The sequence below is a fragment of the Cricetulus griseus genome, assembly GCF_003668045.3.
Source record: "Cricetulus griseus strain 17A/GY chromosome 1 unlocalized genomic scaffold, alternate assembly CriGri-PICRH-1.0 chr1_1, whole genome shotgun sequence".
Lineage (NCBI taxonomy): Eukaryota > Metazoa > Chordata > Mammalia > Rodentia > Cricetidae > Cricetulus > Cricetulus griseus.
Window position 1 is genome coordinate 67198037 of NW_023276807.1, and position 19865 is coordinate 67217901.

The window sequence follows — 19865 nt, forward strand, 5'->3', positions numbered from 1 at the left end:
TGCAGTGGAGGGGTATGACTCTGGTGGTCACAGGGCTCAATACCCTAGAAGAGGTAATCTTGTGAAGGCTACCAGCTCTCTACTTTCCTTCCACACTGCTTTGCCATTGCTAATTCACATTCTTTCCAGAACTTTCCAGGCCATAGAACTCCTGGCCAAGGAAGCACTGCCTTGGTCTACCGTGACCGCCATACCCTTTTTCTGACCACTGTCTTCTTTGTCTTAGCATCTTCGAGTGCCAAGGCCTCCCCATTGTGAATGGGCAGTGTGACCCTTACGCCACAGTGACGTTGGCTGGACCCTTCAGGCAAGTTGTCTTTCTGACATCTACTCTGCCTGGATTTCAGTTACGGATTGGGTCACAAGGAATGGCCAGGTTGAGCTCTGGAGACAGTAGGTTGTTCCCCTTCCCAGCAGGGTGGGCATGGTGCACTTTGAAGTGGGATGTGCTTTGTGGTGAGATCTGTTTCTCAGAAAGCCTTCGTGAGCTTCATACTGGGTATTTTGGGCTCAGAAAAGGTCCCTGTTTTACATACCATCTGGAGGTGGAGACAGACAATACTTGTAAGATAAATAAAGGTAGTAAACAACTGTGCATTTGACAGCTCGGTTTCAGGCCCATCTGGAACCAACAGCCTAACTCTTCCTTTCTTCACTACAGGTCTGAAGCAAAGAAGACGAAGGTGAAAAAGAAAACGAACAATCCCCACTTTGATGAGGTGTTTTATTTCGAGGTCGGTGCTCCAGCGGGAAGAACTTTGAGCCTTGGCCCTGAGACTGGGAGCTTGAGTCTCAATCTGAGCCACCTGACTGTGTCTCTGGAGCTGTCCAGGCCCAGCCCAGGGATCCCCAGATGGGATGGTATTTGATTCCCTGGGAGCTTTCCTCCCTCTCAGGGGAGAAGAGCCATGTGTCTCTTGCTGAACCAGCTGGCTCAAGTTGGAAGGAGCAGATTGATACTGTCACTGTCACCAGGACTTGGGTTTGGGTTGTTTGTTTGGCCTTGGGGCTTTTGTTTTCCTGGCTGTTCACCACAGTTTCCCCAAGCAGGGTGAGGTTCATTTCTCCGGAAATGTGAGGGTTTGGGCAAAAAGGGGAAATGATTCAGCCCAGAGCGCCCTGGGGCCTCTTAGAACTAGAGCAGGCTAGTCATGAAGGGTGAGGCTGAAGCCTGCTCAGGGTAGCAGGTTCCCTCTCAGTCACGGTGTCTCCTGTTTATTCTTTAGAACCAGGTTCTGGAGGTGAGGGGGACAGGCAAGGCCTTAGTTCCCATCTTCAGAGCTTGCCACATAGCAGGAGGCAAAGGCAATAATGTGGGTGCCTCGTAGCCTCATGTGATGATGGGCGATAGACCAGCATGGTGGCCCAACATCTGTAACTGAAGAGTCAGAAGCAGAAATATCACAAGTTTAAGGACAGCCTGAACTATATAGCAGCTTTTCAGACCAATGAGTGTTAAATAGCTAGTCCTTAATTTAGAAATAAAAATCAAAATAAATAAATAAATAAATAAATAAATAAATAAACAAACAAAACACAAAAAACCCAGGGCTTGAGGAGATGACTCAGTAAAATATGTGCTGTGCATGCATAGAGATCTGAGTTCAGATCCCCTAAAAATCCAGGCCTGGCAGTGCACACTGGTAATTCCAGTTCTTAGGGTGAGGAGACAGGTGGATCCCTGAAGCCTATTGGTCAGCCAGCTTTGCCAATCAAAGAATTCTGGTTCAGTGAAAAAGACCCTGTCAAAAAATAAAGGTGGGGAGTGGTTGAGGAAAAGAGTGTCCAGCTTTTGGCCTACACATAAGCAAGTGCACACATTATAAAACAGACATGCAAACCCGCTTACTACATTAAAATGCCAAATCCACCCAGCTTGGGTGGCACAGAGATGTGCTGTGTGGCTGAGGAGGGCAGGGCTACTCTCGTGTGGAATGTTAAATAGCCTGAGCAGGGCTTCCATCCTGACACTGTTACTATCAGAGCTGTGGGGGCTCTGGAAACCTTCATGAACAAGAGTGCTATGGAATCACATCAGTCAGAACAATGGACAATCTTCAGAGCCAACCGTAGGCAAGGTAGAGGCAGGGAGCAAGAGGTCTGAAGGCATGTTTGTGGCCTGGAGGGTGTGGGGCGGTGGGGGGAGTAGCAGTGCTCTGCAGGGCTAGGAAATCCTTGCTATACAGGCAGGTGAAGATGTCATGGAGAGGGGCACAGCACTGGGGCCTTAGCAGGCTCTCCTGGGAGGCATGAACTTGTGGTCAGAAAATGTGAGAGTTTAGTAGAATTGAAAAATCAAAGCCAGCGATGTGTATCCTTGTCTGGGCACCCGAAGTGGCTTCACTAGGCTGTTACAATATGGCACAAGTGAGGATGGACTCCTGTAACACCATATCTACTCTGGAGACCACCTCATTCCTAGCGTGTTTCTATTGTGTGAGACCCTGCATCTGTGGGCTGTGCATGTCTAATTTACTTGCTAAAGGCATGAGCTCCAGCCCATTGGGTTAACTCAGTGTCCCAGGGAAGCTTGAGAACCATGTTGTGGGGCACTCGCCAGACTTCCAAAGGCAGGTGGGGTTCCTGCTCCTCCCAGGCCCAGACTTGAGGTGCTGCTGTCAGTCTGTCAGTCCTATGACTCAGCAGCTACACCCGGTTTACAGGACTTACCAGGGTTCTTTATCACTGCTTGACTTAAACTGGGGACAGACTTGGGGGTGGGGGTGGGGCTTGGGAAGAAAGTACACTACCTGGCTGACTGTGTAACCTCTCACAGGGTATGTGTTTTAGTAGAAGGTAGTTTCCAGATCGCTTTCTTCCTAGACATACCTGAGCTTCTCCTCACTGGGGAGAGGGTGACGGGAAACCTGGAGCCTGCCTGGGGCATGCTTTCTTGAGAATCACTGTGGGCTGTACCACCATCCTGAGTGGGAAGACAAAGAGGCAGTAGGGACAAAGTGGCATCAGGACAGGGTGGTGTAGGATGATGACTGTGTGTGATGGGTGTGTTTCTGGGAGAAGCAATTGACAGGTGTGGTGTTCAGGAGGGAGGCAGGTGGCATTGGTGTTCACATTGCCTTATTATTCAGTAAGCAGAAGCACATGGATTAAGGAACATGCATGTCAAGTTCTAGATTAGGTTTGCATCTCCTGATCCTTGTGAAGGACCCCGAGTGAGGCAGCATCGTTTGAACACTACTGTGGTCAAAGCAGAGCCAACTCCTTGGCCATTACTCTGAGCCTGAATTCCACCTGATTATTATTTTTAGATGCGGTCTCAAGTATCTCAGGCTGGCTTTGAACTCACTATATAGCCGAGGTGACTTTGAACTTCTGATCCTCCTGCCTCCACCTCCTGAGTGCTTCGGTTATAGGCATGAGTCATTGGGCCATGTTAATATGGTGCTAGGGGTGGAGCCTATTGCTTTGTGCATGGTGGATAAACATTCTGCCAAGAAACATCATCAGCCCTCCTCTACCTGTTATGTTACAGGAGCTCAGCTGTTCTAAGCTACCATTCAGTTTTCTGACTTCTCCCAGGGAGTAAACACTCCAAAACTTCTTGCTAAGGTTGGAAGACAGGTCGAACCTCCAGAAGGGTTATGACTCGTCCCTATTGCAGGACCTACTGTCTGTATTGGGGCTGGGGGAGGCATTGTCCATACCTTCTTGTAGGTAAAAAGGAAACTATGAGAGCTCAGGTCACTGTCCTATAGGTCTGGCTTCCTGCCTTTTGACATTAGAATCAGAGGCCTTGGGGCCTGCAAAGTCATGAACTCAGTAAGCAGTTTAGAGATGGAAAAAAGCTGCACATGTTCCTGTTGCATCTGGAGAAATCAGCCCCTGCCATGGCTTAGGAGCAAGTTCCTAGTCTAGAAACCCTAATGCCACCACCACCACCACCACCACCACCACCACCACCCACCCCACCCACCCACCCACCCACACACACACACACACACACACACACACACACACACACACACACACTTATTTTAATCTATTCTTACGGTCAAGCTGCATGGTGCTTCCTTGGGTTGTGGGATGCCAAGCTTTCTGGAAGCTATGTCTGACATTATTTATCCCCTTCTGACTCCAGGTGACCAGACCCTGCAGCTACAGCAAAAAGTCCCACTTTGACTTTGAGGAGGAAGACGTAGACAAACTTGAAATTCGGTGAGTTGCTCACAGAGGTTGATAGCCAAGGTTAGGAGCTGTATCACTCAAACAGGTTCCATCCCCCAAACTGTTGAGGTAGCCTTGGCACGTCACAGCTGTTTGGGGAGTCTCATTACTGGCTACCCTCAGGTCTAGGGTCAGTTTTAGAAACCATGGGAGCTGTCTTGTCACTGGTATCATGGAAAAGCCTGCTGGCATCCAGCAGGAAGCCCTCCAGGCTATTTTCTGAGCAGTCTCATTTGAGTCCCTGAGGCTTTGGCAACCCCTGTAGAGCCCATCTCCTCTGATGTTACTGATTCTTTCTGGGTACTGTGTGGATCCTGTATGGGTCTTCCTGCTCTGTTGCTATAGAAACATAAGTCTTCTGTAAAGGTTAGTATGCACCACATCCTCCTCCTGTGGATTCCTAAATCCATCTAAGTTGTTTGGGGAACATGCTGGCCATCAAATGATCAAACTTGCCAGCAGGAGCCTTCAACATAGGGGTGGGAGACACCAGCAGCTCTCATGGTTCCAATATACATATGTTCTCAGTGAAGCTTCCTCCCTCTTTAGGACTAGCAATGATGACAGAAAGATCAGCCCAGTCTTCTAAAAACATCCTCTTCCATAGCAATGCCCTATAGTCAAGGTATGGTAGAGACTTTCAGCTCTCTGGCCATGAACCCCGCTGAGTATTTAGTGCTGTCAGGTACCATGCACCGAACCCACTGGTACTCTGGTGCCATTTTTTTCAGCCCCTAATCTGAGGGAACAAAGAGTATTCTCTTGGGAAAGGGGCATTGCTGAGTGGCCCACCCTCCCAAGCAACACTGACACTGCCATGGCTGCAGACTGTGTCATAGCTGTGACTCCTTGGGACCCAACTGCAGGCCCTCCAGTGGATACACAGTACCCCTTGATCATGGTACATACCCCCATAATCTAGTGCTTGATGGAGACAGAAGCAGGGCTGTTACGTTTTAGGAGCAGGGCTCTCAGGCATCCAGTGGTGGGGCATCTGCCCTGGCTTGCTATTTTGCCCTGTGGGCAGCTTCTCAGCCTGATGACACCTTTATTGTTTGATGTGCTGGGCTTGAAGATCAAAGTGTGGTACATCTGGGACAGAGCCAGGGCCCTCCAGGCCTTAGCACATCTCTAACATCTGCTTAGGGCCCTTGGGATACTCCTAGGTGAAGGGACCCAGGCCATAGCCAAGAATAGAGCAGTCATTTGGCTCTGCCATGAGTAGTGACACCAAGTAGTCCTCCCTCCCCCCACCAGACTAATCTGGAGGTCCCCACTGGCTCCCAGACATGGGTACCCTGTCTGCTTGTCCATTGCATCAAGAGTCAAAATCTCTGCCCCATGATTCAGCCTGGTTCACCTGCTCTTGGTAAAAGTCTTTACGTACTCTGAGAACAGGAGGCCTTTATCCCTTGCCCAGGCCTGGAAGCAGGCTCCCTCCATCCCCTACCTGACTGGCACTTGCTCATCTTTTCCAGGGTTGACCTCTGGAATGCCAGCAACCTGAAGTTTGGGGATGAGTTTCTTGGGGAGCTGAGGATCCCCCTCAAAGTGCTGCGACATTCTAGCTCTTATGAAGCCTGGTAGGTGTGCATTTCAAGGACATGGCTGGGAATACAAAATAGCTTCAGACATGAAGGGCTCTGTGCTCTACCGACTTTTATTCTCACCTACCTCTGCCTGCTCTCACTTGCTCAGCTTGCTGCCTGGGTTTCTGTTCTTACAGTAGGTAACACATAGCAGGCGGAGAGGTGACCATAGGGCAGTGGTGCCAGGAGCCTAATGACAAAAGGTCCAGTTAAAAGCAAGTGTTGGAACTAAGAGCAGCTTTGGGCCTCTTCTTGGAGAGTATGTCAGCACAGTCTACTGGCTGGCTTGACTGTGGGTGGCTTTCCTGATCATCTTGGGTCAGGACCAGTTTGCAGGGTGCATTGGTCTTCATAGGCTGTTTAGACACAGACTTTCTGTGTCTTGGAACCCACCCAGATGCTCATAAAGCTTATTTTCTGCTTCTCATGCCTTGATTTCTGGTTTACTCCAGGAATTGGCTTTAGCAGGAGTATATCTTCATTTTATTCCATGATTGGTTCCTTAAAGTTAGAAAGCACATGGAGCCAGTGTCCCGCTGTCCAGTGTCCCGCTGTTCAGTGTCCCATGTCAGGTGTTACTCTTGTCATCAGGAAATGGACTTCTATTTCTACAAAGGTGGTTCTCACGTAGGTCTACCTGCTGGTTCCATGGCCAGGGTCTGGGATACAGGGCTCCACCCCAGCAGATGACAAGCTGCCTGGCCAGGAGTATTTGGGTGGAGAGGGATGACCAATGTGAGCCAAGAGATAGAAAGGTTCTCAGAAAATACTTAGTGACCACTGACAACCAGCACAACCCAACTCACTCTTGTGAAAACAATACACTTGTATTAAAATGGTCCCCACTTCTACAAAGGCTCTCTGGTAGCTCATCTCCCTTTCCTCACACCTCCCTCATCTGTCATGCTTCAGCTTCCCCTTCCCTGTAAGTCTGTGGTTCTGCTACAGGAAACAGCCAGGTGGCTGTGCCCTGAGATATCCCAGAGAACAGCCTAGGAACCTTGTCTTTCTGCCTGAGACCCATCGGGGACAGCACAGACTATCCAGGGGCAGGGTACTGGTCTGCCCTGGAAATGCCTCTGGGAGGACCCAGCCCTTACCTTCTGGTCCATGTCCTTCCTTCCTAGGTACTTCCTCCAGCCCCGAGACAATGGCAGTAAAAGCCTGAAGCCGGATGACTTGGGGTCGCTGAGGTTAAATGTAGTTTATACAGAAGACCATGTCTTCTCTTCTGAGTACTACAGCCCACTGCGTGACCTGCTATTGAAGTCTGCGGATGTGGAGGTGTGTGTCAGCCTTATTTACCAGTGAAGGCCAAGTCCATCTCCACAAACCTGCCCTGGATACCCACCCACCTGTCCGGCTCAGCCTATCCACGTCGTACCATTGAGCCTTTCCCACCCTGTTTCAGTACCTGGGGTCACCTGTACCCATTTTGTTGTGCAAGTGACACTTAACTCTCTCCAGTTATAGCTTCAGGATCCTGACCTACTCAGGCTGCACTCTTTCCCAACCCCAGTGCTGTGGGATTTGGGGTTTGTTGGGAGGGCACTCAGGCCACACTTGCAGAGTGTAGCCAGCAAGGTCACGCGGGAGGTTTTAACACCAGTTTTCATTAGGTGTGGGTTTCTCTGCAAAGAGGGATATTTAGTAGATGGAAAGGAAGCCACAGAAGGAGTAACTCTCTGCTGTGGCCTTCCTGTGCTATCATGCACATGACCCAGGGTGACAGTCTGGAGTCATCAGGTACTGACCTGTGGATGGGGTACAACATGCAGAGGGTATGTGTCACTGGTGTGCTCACTGCTCACTCTTCCCCTCTGCCCAGCCCGTCTCGGCCTCAGCAGCCCACATCCTGGGTGAGGTGTGCAGAGATAAGCAAGAGGCAGCCATCCCCCTGGTACGGCTCCTGCTGCACTACGGCAGGGTAGTGCCCTTCATCAGTGCCATTGCCAGTGCGGAGGTGAAAAGGACACAGTAAGTGCCCCCTGCAGCCCAGCCCCTGCATGCCCAGCCCCCTTCCCACATTGTGCTATTTTCCCTGTATCCCGACCCCATACAAAGATTCACTCCTGTTCTTTGAACATTCCACTTGACCCTGCTGCTCTCCCCACCCATCCATATCTCTGCACCCCCAGTGGGGACACACCAAAAGTAGCCATCTTAACCCATATATGTGCACAGCATTGGTAGGGAGTGAGGGTCTTCAGGAGCCAAACAGGTTTCTGACCCCCTCAAACAGATTTCCTTATTAGTCCTTTCAGAAATCACCATTTCTGTGAAGATCCAGAGAGGGTCGGGGAGGGAGTGGACTGGGCCCCAGGGCTTGAAGGACTAGCTCTATCCACCCTGAGGAGACCCAAGTTTTCCCGGAGAGCCCCATTACTGAGTCAAAAGGTGGAGTCTGCACCCTCACCCCCAGAACTGTAAGCCTCATCTCAAGACGCTCTTGATGAAGAATTAACCAGAGTGAAGATGATATGGTGATCGGAAGCCAGTTGGTGCCTAGCTTTGTGTGCAACCTGAGACTTTGGTGCAAAAAGCCAGTATTTTGCAAAAGCACCCTTCATAGAGGGGTAGAGGCAGGGTCCGTTCAGCCCTGCATATCAATAGTAAAGAACTTGTTGAGACAGGGGTATTTCCCACAGAGCCCCAGGCATTGAGTTCCTCTTAAGACATCTGAAAACAGGCCTGCTAGCAGTCATGTCCCCACCCAGTGACCAGGCTCTCAGAGGAGACTTTGCTCCCTTAGTGCCTCAAAGCAGACATCATCCCGTTGCTATTTTCCAGAGACCCCAATACCATCTTCCGTGGAAACTCACTGACATCTAAATGCATAGATGAGACAATGAAGCTGGCGGGCATGCACTACCTCCATGTGACCCTGAAGCCCACCATTGAGGAGGTGAGATGGCCCTGGCCACTTTGGCATAGTGATCAGGACTTCTATGAGAGACAGGAATACTCAGCCACCACAGGGACCTCATTGTATCAGCTTTTATAAAGGACATTTTGTGTATGTTCCAGAATCCTCTTTGCTTTCAGATCAATAGATGGATGGATGAGTGGATGGATGGAAGACAGACAGACAGATAGATAGATGGGTAGATGGGTAAATAAGTAGATAGATGAGTAAGTAAGTAGATAGATAGATATTTGATAGATAATCTCCTCACTGTTAAAGACAGAAGGACATACATGATAAGCAGGGACAGACTCCTTCCCACATGCGGTGGATCCCTCTGTCCCTAAGGGCTAGAGCTGTGACCTGGACTGTCTGAAGCCTGGACTGTCTCTGCCTATGGATCAACTGCCTTTTGTATCCAAAGTGTTCTTTCTAACTCCACCCCTACCATGACTCTTATTGGATGTCTTTCTATCAAGACGGGTTATGACAAGTGGGTTCTTTGCAATGTGTAAAAACTTAGACTAGAATACTGGTTTATATATATGAGCAGAACCATGAAAACACTCGAGAGGACAAATGTCCTCTTGAAGCTTTGTGGCATCTCTTCATGAGTAAATCAAGCAGTTCAGTTGGGGGGAAATGCCCACAGGCTGGTGAAGATAGGAGGTTGTGCTTCCTAGTTTTATTGGTTCCATCTAGCAGCCATGTAGGGGAAACTGTCTCCTGTGTGGGGTCCCATGGGTCCTCATGGGACTCTGTAGGATTGTGTGGAGGCAAGGCTGGTCTTTAAGCCAGATGTGGTGCAACCCGAGCCTTGAGATACCACTCCATGCCTGTAGCTGTCCAGCGTCCGATGTGGGAGCTGCCTCCAGGAGGGCTAGCTTCCTCAGGAAGTCTTTCAAGTTTGTCTTACCGCCTTGTGCAGCACCATCTTAACACTCTTCCAGATTTGCCAGAGCCACAAGTCCTGTGAAATTGACCCCGTGAAGTTGAAGGACGGTGAAAACCTTGAGAACAACATGGTAAGGTACCTGCTTTGTTCTGGGACACTTTCCAAAGCCAGTCTCCTGTTGGGGGTTTCTGCTAATGGCCATGTAGACACTGTTTGAAGATCTCAGGGAGGGTAGGGATGGCCGGGCTCCAAACAACTTATCTGGTCCTTGACGCTGAGCACAGTAGTTAGTCCACATGAGCTAGCAGCAGGATACCTATTAACCTCCTATCTACCCGCTCCACACACTTGTCTCTGTCTACCCCCTCTCCACACTCTTGTCTCTTAGAGGCTCCATCAGCTCCTACTGTCTCCTGAGGACCCAGACATGACCTGTGAGCCCCATGACCTGACCCATGAACTCCACTGGTTCTCACCTCAGGACAAACAAACCTCTCCACATGAAGTGTGTCAGGTTGCTTGAGGGGCTCCCACGTGTCAGTGTCTTCTTATGCCTTCATGCAGACCAGACTTAAACAAAGGTTCACACTTAAACAAAGTGCAGGTTCCCTGGACCCTAATGAGCTCAGTCTATGTTCCGTGATGCTGAGAAAGGGACCCAGGGATTGATTACTGTAGCCACTGGATGCAGATCTTTACAGGAGTGTGTTAGTAAACATCATGGAGGTCTGGACTGCACTCTCCCTGGGCATGTCTCTGGTGACATCTTGGCTCCGGGAGACTCTGGGTCTAATTCCCCAACTCTTAAAGGAGAGCCTGAGGCAGTATGTGGACCGCATCTTCACTGTCATCACGAAGTCTGGAGTGAGCTGCCCCACCGTCATGTGTGACATCTTCTTTTCCCTCCGGGAGGCAGCTGCCAAGCGCTTCCAAGGTGAGCCACCAGGGCCTGAGCTGGGACATGAGGACTCGGCCATCTTGACTCATAATTAATTCCCCAGTTTCTGGGAAGGATACCATGTAGTGTGAGCATGTCCTCTCAGAACTGCCTTCAAATAGTTTTTTCTTAGGGTCATGAATTCTGAGTTACTGCATTGCTGAGAAAACCAGCCCAAGACCTGATGGGGGATGTCATTTGTATGCTGTGAATATCTAGGAAACGGTTTCCTGGTGATCCACTTCTGCAGACCTGTTCCTTAGTCACACTAGCTCCTGGAGAAGCAGAGATGCCCTCCCCCACAGCCCCCCTAAACTTCATGCTTCACCCCCTAGAACACCATATCCTCATGGCATCCCCTTCACAATTTGATCTTCCTGAGACTTCTTGGACCCCATAGGCCTCGAACCCAACAACTGTCCTATGCAGACCAGACCAAACCTCTCAGGCTGCCCCTTACCTCCTCCAACCCTGTACCCCAGTGCTGTTGAGCTCCCCTGCCCCAACCCCTGTCCCACCCACACCTCTCCAGGTCCCACACCTACCACTCCAAGCAGATCACAAGTGTGTGAGCCCCCATCACTATTTCACACAGGCTGGAGCTGCATCTCAGGCCAGAGCACCTTGCTCTGGGGACCAGCCTCTGGGAAACATGAGTCTGCATGTGTCCTGCAGACCCTAGGCAGCACCATCCCCAGAACTCTGGGACTGCAGGCCTCAGAGGGCTAGGGAGGGACTTTCCAATAACAAAATAAAGTAATTGTCTCACCCAAGATGGGAGTAGACTACCCAACAACGAGTCCCCAGTAGACCCTGGTGAAAGACATTACATTTGTGACCCTCAGCTGCCAGACTATGTCCTCTGTAATATAATGAGAGAAACAGATAGGGAAACAGACAGGCAAAGAGACAGACAGAGTGATACAGAGACAGCAAGAACTGTGTAGAAATACCACAGTACTATTGAGACAGACAAAGAAGTGACAGAAACATAGAGATATATAGACTGAAGAAAGAGAATGGACAATGCAGAAGAAATACATAAACAGAGAGAGATGGAAATAAATCTTAAGCCAAGTCCAGCTCATCGGCAAGGCCTTTGAGCATTGCCCAGCAAGATCAGAACCCTGTATGTCATTGCTTCTGTCCCGTCTCCTTACAGATGACCTGGATGTGAGGTACACCGCTGTGAGCAGCTTCATTTTCCTGAGGTTCTTCGCTCCTGCTATCCTGTCCCCAAACCTCTTCCAACTGACACCCCACCACACAGTAAGTGAGTTGTCGTGTAAGCCAGACAGCCAGTCCTTCTCACCTAGGCAGTCCACCTTAACTGGCCAGTCCTTTTCACCTAGGCAGTCTACCTTAACTGGCTAGTCCTCCTTAAAGATCAGGGTTTCCTTAACCAGCTAGGCTTCTGCCTGTGAACAAAGGTGGGTTGAGCAGCTTTTCTTGACTCTGATGGAAGAATCAGTACTATTTTATCTTATTTTGTATTTGTGAATGTCTAGGTATATGTTAGGGGTGGTGCACAGGTCAAACTCGGGTGTCTTCTTCACGCACCAGCCATCTTTCCTTTTGAGACAGGGTCTCTCACTGGGACCTGGAGCTTGCCATTTAAGGTAGACTGACTGACCAGTGAGCCTCAGAGATCTGTCTCCACATCTTCAGTGCTTGGGTTCCAGGTGCATGCTAACATGTTCCACTTTTTATGTAGGTGCTACGGATCAAACTCATGCTCATATACCAAGCACTGTACCAACTGAACGATCTCTCCAAGCCCCAGTTAATACTGTTTTAAATAACAATTCATGGTCTGACCAGGGCCTTACCTGATAATCTCTGCTAGTGTTCTTCTCACCACCTAAGATATACATGCCTTACTTCATCTACTCATGGAGCACTTGCTATGGCCAAACCCTGTCTGGGTGGACATAGCCTTCTACTGGGGTGACACCTGTATGCCTGGCAGAGGCAATGTGCAGGAGAGCAGCCTCCTGCTAGGGGTTCTCAACCCTCTAAGCCATGTCAAAGCTGCAGGCATCCCTAGCCAGGGTTATGGAACCTTGACTCAGGTTGCAGTGATCTGAATTGCCCTAATCTTGAGAGGATCCTTTGCATCTTGGGCAGAGAGTCCGAGCCATGGGACTCTTCCCACGAAGCAATGCCAGGAACCTGGTGACTTGATGAAATGGGCTCCTGATGTGTGGCAAGGCCCAGCCCCAGGCAGTGCAGGTCTTCCTGAATCTTTACCCATGTACATACTCCCATTCTATGGTAGGTTTTAGACTAGTGGTTCTCAACCTGTGGGTCAACCAACCTTCTCACAGCGGTCACCTGAGACCACAGAAAACATGGATATTTACATTGCGATTCACAACAGTTGTAAAATGACAGTTATGAAGTAGCAACAAAAATAATTTTATGATTGGGGTCACACAACACAAGGAACTGTTATCAAAGGGTCGCAGCATCAGGAAGGTTGAGACAGAGTCTTTTGTCTTATTATCTTATCCTGGGGTTCATAGTTGATCTTCTACAAAACTAATAAAGCCCATATTTCTCTTGTCCTGTCCCCTCAGGATCCACAGACGTCTAGGACCCTGACACTCATCTCAAAGACCATCCAGACTCTGGGCAGCTTGTCCAAATCCAAGTCTGTGAGTCTACGCTCATTTTATCTGTTTATGAACATGGGGTTATTGGCTTTTTTCCCCTTCAGAAGCTATAAAGAAATGTTTTGCATATAGGAGAAGGTGTGTTTATCACAGCTATTAGGATAGTGTGAATAGAACCATCTGACAAGATAACTGAGCCTCCTCAGCTTTGCTCCAGGACTCTTAATCGTAGTAGGACAGACATGTGGTATTGACCTTGGCTGTTGGTGCTATAGGAGTAAACCTAGGGTTTGACTGAAGCTGCCATTTACCCATCTGCAGCCTCTACATCCCGAGTAGCAGAAGCCGAGCCCCTCTTACACTTTTGGTCACAAATTTGCATTCACCCTTCATTGTCACTTGCCCCAGACCAGGGGTTGGTGCTGAGGTCTCTGACCTGCCCTGGATTCCTGTTCCTACAGACCTATCTTTGCTTTGATCCATGCTGCTAGCCTTAGGATCTATAGCTAGTTTGTAGCCCATCACCTGGTTCCCAGGTATTGATAAGAGTGAAGATGTGCTTTGAATCAGGGGCTTCAACATAGACTCCCAGCAACATCTATGGCTAGCGCTTCAGAATCCCAGCTTCATGCAGATGCCTCTAGGTGGGGCTGTATGCTTACCATTCACCCTTGTGGCCTGGTATCGCACCCTAGGCTTGTCACTGTGTGTTACAGCTTTCTGGTCCTTGGCCATGAGCATTGGTGCTGGTGGCTGTCAGCAGACGACCTGTTTCATTTCAGGCCAGTTTTAAGGAGTCGTACATGGCAACATTCTATGAATTCTTCAATGAGCAGAAATACGCAGATGCCGTAAAAAATGTAAGTGTCCTCACACCCTCCAAGGCACAGTTCCCCACACCCTTTCTATCGTCATTGCCAGGACCCACCTTACCCCTAAACTAAGGCTGGCCTGTCTGCCCTTAAATGCACCTTTTGCTCCCCTTAGAGTCCAGTATGGCGGCTCACCTTCTGTTTTCTGTGCCAAAGGCCTTCTATTAAGTTACTTCCTATTGCTATGATAAAATATTAACCAACTTGGGGAGGAAAGGGTTTATTTGATATACACTTCTACATCACAGTACTTCACTGAGCAAAGTGGAGACAGGAACTCAAGCAGGAACCTGGAGCCAGAAACTGAAGCAGACACCACAGGGAAATGCCATTTTTCATAGCTTGCACAACTCACTTTTTGTTGTTTTCAACACAATATTTTTATTGATTCTTTGGGAATTTCACATCTTACACCCAGATCACACTCACTTTCCAGTATTTTTGTGCCCCCTACCCTTGTCACCTCCCTTTCAACAACAAAAGAAACAAACAAAACCAGTCTAATTTGTGTTATCTATATAATCACTAGTCAAACTCTCAGTGGCCTGCCCCTTAAACAGAACTGAGACCTTCCCCTCCAGAAACCATCAGTTGTGGAGTCAAGTTGCTTTCTTACACCGCCCAAGACCACCTATCCGGGGTGGCATTGTCTGTCGTGAGCTGGCCCCTCCCACATCAGTCATTAGTCAGGAAAATGTCCTTCAGACATGCCCACAGGTGAACTGATGGAGGCGATTTCTCAGTTGAAGGTCCCTCTTCCCAGATATGTCTAGGTTGTGTGGGGTTGACCAAAACCAGTCCGCACAGGTCTTATGTTGACTGTGTGTTAGCACTGAGGTGTGTTGCCTGAGCCCTGACCTGATGCATGTGTAGACACATAAGCACCCAGGACCCTGGGCTTTGCTTTTTGTCTATCATTCATTAGTGGTCAACACAACTTCTCTCTTAGAAATCATAAGGTCCTGAACAGTGAAAGGGAAGCAGGGAGCTGAAGCTGGGAGTGACCGTAAACTGATGGGAGGAATCCAAGGAGGGGAGACATCACACGCCAAAGCTGGGGGCCAGCGGGAGGAGTGACCTCAGCTAGGCAGACCTAGTGGGGCCTCCCTCCCATGTACCTCAGGATGTACCACTAGAACCCGCCTCCCTCCCATGTACCTCAGGATGTACCACTAGAACTCGACTTAGGCCTACGAAGCTCAGGTGGATCCCTGGCATGCACCTGGCTCCTGGTGAGAGTGTTGGCAAGGTCACAGCAAATGGACAAGACTCGGTGGGATGGACTGGGATCATATACTGGAGATGAGAGCAGATCCTACAGCTCTCTTAGGACTTACATCCCCAGATCTCTCCCCTGGGTTTAGAGGAGGTCTAAACACCCAGATAGGGTTCTGGCGGATCAGACTCTGTCCACACGCTTCCCTTCTGATGGTCTGATTTTCCTCCCTCTTCAGTTCCTGGATTTGATCTCATCATCAGGGAGAAGGGACCCCAAGAGCATAGAGCAGCCCATCCTGCTTAAAGAAGGGTAAGGAATTGGGCCTTGGTGCTGGAGACTCTTGTATAGTTGACCTCCTTCTCCAACCCCATGTTTCCCATCCCGTGGTCATGCCTGAGGGGTCCTGGGAATGCGTCCTGCTCTTGTTTGCATGAACTTTGACAGGCATGCCTAGTTCTCATGAGCCCTGTTCTGTGTCCCAGTTCCCAGCTCCCAGTTGAGACTATGTTCAGCTAGGCCCATGTCCCTTGGGCTCACGCTTGAGCTATCTATAGGTCACCATCAGGCTGCCCTAACTGTGTCTGTTGTCTTTCTTTAAATCACCCTCTACCATAACCATGTGATGTGCATCTAATTCACAACCTCTAAAGCAGCAGGCTTTGTCTCATAACCCTTAGCTTGGCCTGGGGTGTACAGGTCTTGCAGACCTTATATTGATGGTAACAAACTTTCAGGGTAACAAGCCATTGCAGGAGTGAGGCAGCCTCTCCAGGTCTGCCAACACACTAGTAGAATTTCACCAGCTTTCTCCTGCCAAGGTGTTGGGCCTTTAGCCCACGCTGAAGCACTACGTGTTCCTCTTCTGAGTCATGTCCTCAGAGCACACACAGCTCTACATGCTTAGCTGCAGTGTCACCCTGGAGACTGGCCTGTCACTTCTCACCCTGTCCTATCTAATCACCCGCACCCACTTGTGGAAGTAACTGTGTCCACACCATGCCCTTCCACGTCAGTCAAAACATCCCCCAGTCCGTTACCTGCCAGCGCACAGAACTGTGAGGTCAACTTTGCACACTTAAGTGTATTTGCTGGCTTAAGTTAGCCCTGCTTATGTGAGATCGGTGGCCCTTATTGTAGCCTCCAGCAGTGATTACTGCCTCTTTCCCCACGCCCCGAGGGAAAACCAGTGGCAGTTAGAAAAAGCCACTTGTGCATGTGGTACTTGGGTCAAGAATTGAGCAAGATTTATGAATCCTTTTGCAAGGAATCCACAGACACTTCTCCATAGAGCCATCTAGTGTTGCACACGCATGCTCCTCTAGAGCCAAAGGGATGCTGTGTTGTTCAGTTTTACACAGATTTGGGGTGTTTACAGGTCAAAGAAAATTGTGTTTTCTAAGGAAGTACTAGTACGAGGCAAAACTGTTAAAAAAAAAAAAAACTAAAACAAAACAAAGAAAAACAAGAGTGTGTGCCCTTCAACTTCATTCAGCCTTAGTACAAAGATGTAAAACGACAGGTTTCCAGTACCGCTGCCCACTCATGGCTTATGAGAGTGGAGAAAGATTATGGTTATGCGTCTGGAGGCAGCTCAGACCCTGACTTGAGAACATTCACTGAGTGCCATGTGCCCTCTGTGACAGGTTCATGATTAAGCGGGCCCAAGGAAGGAAACGATTTGGAATGAAGAATTTCAAGAAGAGGTGGTTTCGCCTGACGAACCATGAGTTCACTTACCAGAAAAGCAAAGGTAACAAGTTTCTACACTCCTTCACTTGGGGCCCAACATGGCAGGGAGGCTCCCCCAGTTAACAGTACAGGGGACACCTCGGACCGGTCATCTGAGGCTGAGTGAAGGTGACTGTTCTCAGGAGTCAGCTCCCCACAGAGCCAGAGGGTCCAGAGCTGATTGGGGTACAGCAGACCCTCACCCCCACTTTTATTTCCTCAACTATCTAGCACTGCTGCCCCCAGCATCCTTTTCTGTGTCTTTCTTGCTCCTGCTTCTATGTAGGATGCAGAGCCACAGAGCAGTGGCTCAACAAAGGGAAGAGGGGCCTTGGCTTCAGCAGCAGCGTGCTTCCCCTAGGGAAGTCCTACTTAGCCAGGTGTCTTCATGCCTCATCAGGTGAGGACCTCAGAGTCCTGGGTTCCAGTCACGGGGATAGAGCTGAGCAGTCCTGCCACGCCCTAGATCTAAACTGGCTGGTGTGCTGTAGTGCTGGAGATGGTGTGGGCCATGTTTCTGTGGACATGAGGCACTTTATCATATGCTAGAACAGGGTCAAGGTCCTGCCTTTGTGTAGGCATTGTGCTCTGAGAACCCCATGGCTACTCCAACCCCACATCCATGCTCTTCCTATTTTTCCAGCCTTCAGGAAAAGAGAGCCAAGAGCCCTCTACTGTGTGTGGCTTTGCAGTCACTGGGCCATGGGAATCCTCACCCCTAGGGCATGCTGTGCAACTGAGCCCAACTTTCCTACCTTCTTTGCTGTAGGTGATCAGCCCCTTTGCAGCATCCCCATCGAGAACATCTTGGCTGTGGAGAGGCTAGAGGAGGAGTCCTTCCGAATGAAAAATGTGAGTGATAGCCCAGTTCCAACCCCAACGGGTTGTCCTTCCTCCTCCTTGTCCACCTCTGCAGTTGGTAATGTGCCCCACCACCACCCTGCACATCTAAGCCTGAGGAATCTGCCACCTGGGCACTCATCATCCCACCTCCTTCTATACCTGGCCCAGTGATAGAACCTCCTAGAAGCTAAGCAAATAGCCTGGTACCTGTTGGGCTCACAGCCTCTGATCCCATTCTCTGTGCTCAGATGTTCCAGGTTATCCAGCCAGAGCGTGCACTGTACATCCAGGCTAACAACTGTGTGGAGGCCAAGGACTGGATCGACATCCTCACCAAAGTGAGTCAGTGTAACCAGAAGCGCCTCACCGTGTACCACCCGTCTGCCTACCTGAATGGCCACTGGCTTTGCTGCAGGGCCTCCTCAGACACAGCTGCTGGCTGTACTCCCTGCACTGGGTAGGTCCATGGTTCCGCAGCCCATCTAACCAGGCACGGCTGTTGGCCTTTGCACTATGTAAGGCGAGTCAGCTAAGATACTGAATGTTGACTAAGATGCACCAAATCAAAACCACACACACACACAGACTGTTCTTAAGGGAGCCCTTAGTGTGGTCCTCTGGAAGGCTCTGCATAGGCTGGTGGGAGCTGCAGTCCTTCAGAGTTCCTCTCTATCTCCTGCCTGGGGCAGGGATGTCTTTGGGAGTGGCAGGCTCGTGTGGAGGGTCTTAAGCAGTGGACCCAGAACAGGGTGATGTGTCTCTTCGACAAAGAGTGTGAATGCCTTGTATATCCCTGAACACATCCTCAGCTCACATGTGCCTCACCCTGGCTCCTCTACTTGGACCACTGCACCCATCCCCTTCCTGGAAACTGAGGCAGGCCATTGCCTTCCTGGCCCTGTCTGTGGTCAGCTAGGCCTCCTGTGGTTATCAATTCTGCCAATCCTGGAGGCTGTGAAGATTGGTAGTGCCCCTTGTTCAACTCTTAAGGAGCTTGTCCACATAAAGGAAGCAATGACAGCCTCGTGTGACAAGTCCTGAAATGAAGGAATGTTCAAGGTCACTCACCCTTCAGGCTGTCATTGAACCCTCCCAGAGACTTAAGAGTCATTGTGCCCAGATTCATTAGTGTAGAGCCTGAGCTTGGGGTGGGGGTCCTTTGTCAGCTCTTGTGCGTGCGTGCGTGTGTGTGTGTGTGTCCCTGTATGTGCAGAACTCTCCTGGGAGGAGATCAAGGGTTTCCTATATCTTTAGGCTGGGACAGGAGCCAGAGCCCCACAGCCTTCAAGGATGACAGAACTCATGGAGTGTGGGACTCTTCTGGGTCCTTCCTACCCTACGTGCCCCAAGAAGACCTTTTTTCACATGGTCCTTTCTCATATCATACCATGTCCCAAGTTTCAACACTCTCTCTCTCTCTCTCCCTCCCTCCCTCCTTTCCTCCCTCCCTCTCTCATACGCACATACACGTGCACGTGCGTGCACACACACACACACACACACACACACACACACACACACACACACACACACGGTAGTGTTTAAGACACTGTATTCACTGTTTTGTACTGTGTTTGGACAGCGGGCTCCCAGCAAACATCCAGCTGGACATTGATGGGGACCGTGAAACAGAGCGCATCTACTCTCTCTTTAACCTGTACATGGGCAAGCTGGAAAAGATGCAGGGTGAGTGTGGGCCCTGGGCACTAACCATGGGGAGTTGTAAATTTGGGTGAGTCATGGCAGAAATGATCCTACAGAGCCTCTGGGGTTCTGTGGTGCCCAGGGGTGTTTGTGAGGGTTAAAGAGCAATTGGGAGGAGAGTGGTTTGGCCATGGGGTATTCTGACATTTTCAGATAGAATTTAACATGCAAACTGTGAACTTGGATGTTCTTTAGCCCTTCTTAGTAGCATCTACACCAACAAAGGATTCCGTTTTCCAGTGCTTTCTAGAAAGGTGTGTGCGAGTGTGCATGCATGTACATGCACACATGTGGACACACACACGAGTGTGTGGACACATGTGAGTATGCCATGTGCCTAGCAGCTCCAGGCATACAGCATGTTTCAAATATC

General features: G+C 49.7%; 1 protein-coding gene across 2 annotated transcripts in view; it reads left to right on the top strand.

Annotated features, from left to right (window-relative positions):
• Rasa3 (RAS p21 protein activator 3) overlaps nt 1–19865 on the top strand; it is a 106808-nt gene that overhangs the window by 77775 nt on the left and 9168 nt on the right. For both annotated transcript variants that reach the window (XM_027387799.2, XM_035452358.1), the window contains 17 exons: nt 227–307; nt 662–734; nt 4100–4176; nt 5664–5768; nt 6902–7058; nt 7603–7751; nt 8565–8679; nt 9630–9704; nt 10385–10508; nt 11674–11780; nt 13091–13168; nt 13909–13986; nt 15453–15526; nt 16861–16967; nt 17715–17797; nt 18037–18245; nt 19371–19474. In XM_027387799.2, the coding sequence (XP_027243600.1) occupies nt 227–307; nt 662–734; nt 4100–4176; nt 5664–5768; nt 6902–7058; nt 7603–7751; nt 8565–8679; nt 9630–9704; nt 10385–10508; nt 11674–11780; nt 13091–13168; nt 13909–13986; nt 15453–15526; nt 16861–16967; nt 17715–17797; nt 18037–18245; nt 19371–19474 (1796 nt within the window). The remainder of the gene's footprint in view (nt 1–226; nt 308–661; nt 735–4099; nt 4177–5663; nt 5769–6901; nt 7059–7602; nt 7752–8564; nt 8680–9629; nt 9705–10384; nt 10509–11673; nt 11781–13090; nt 13169–13908; nt 13987–15452; nt 15527–16860; nt 16968–17714; nt 17798–18036; nt 18246–19370; nt 19475–19865) is intronic.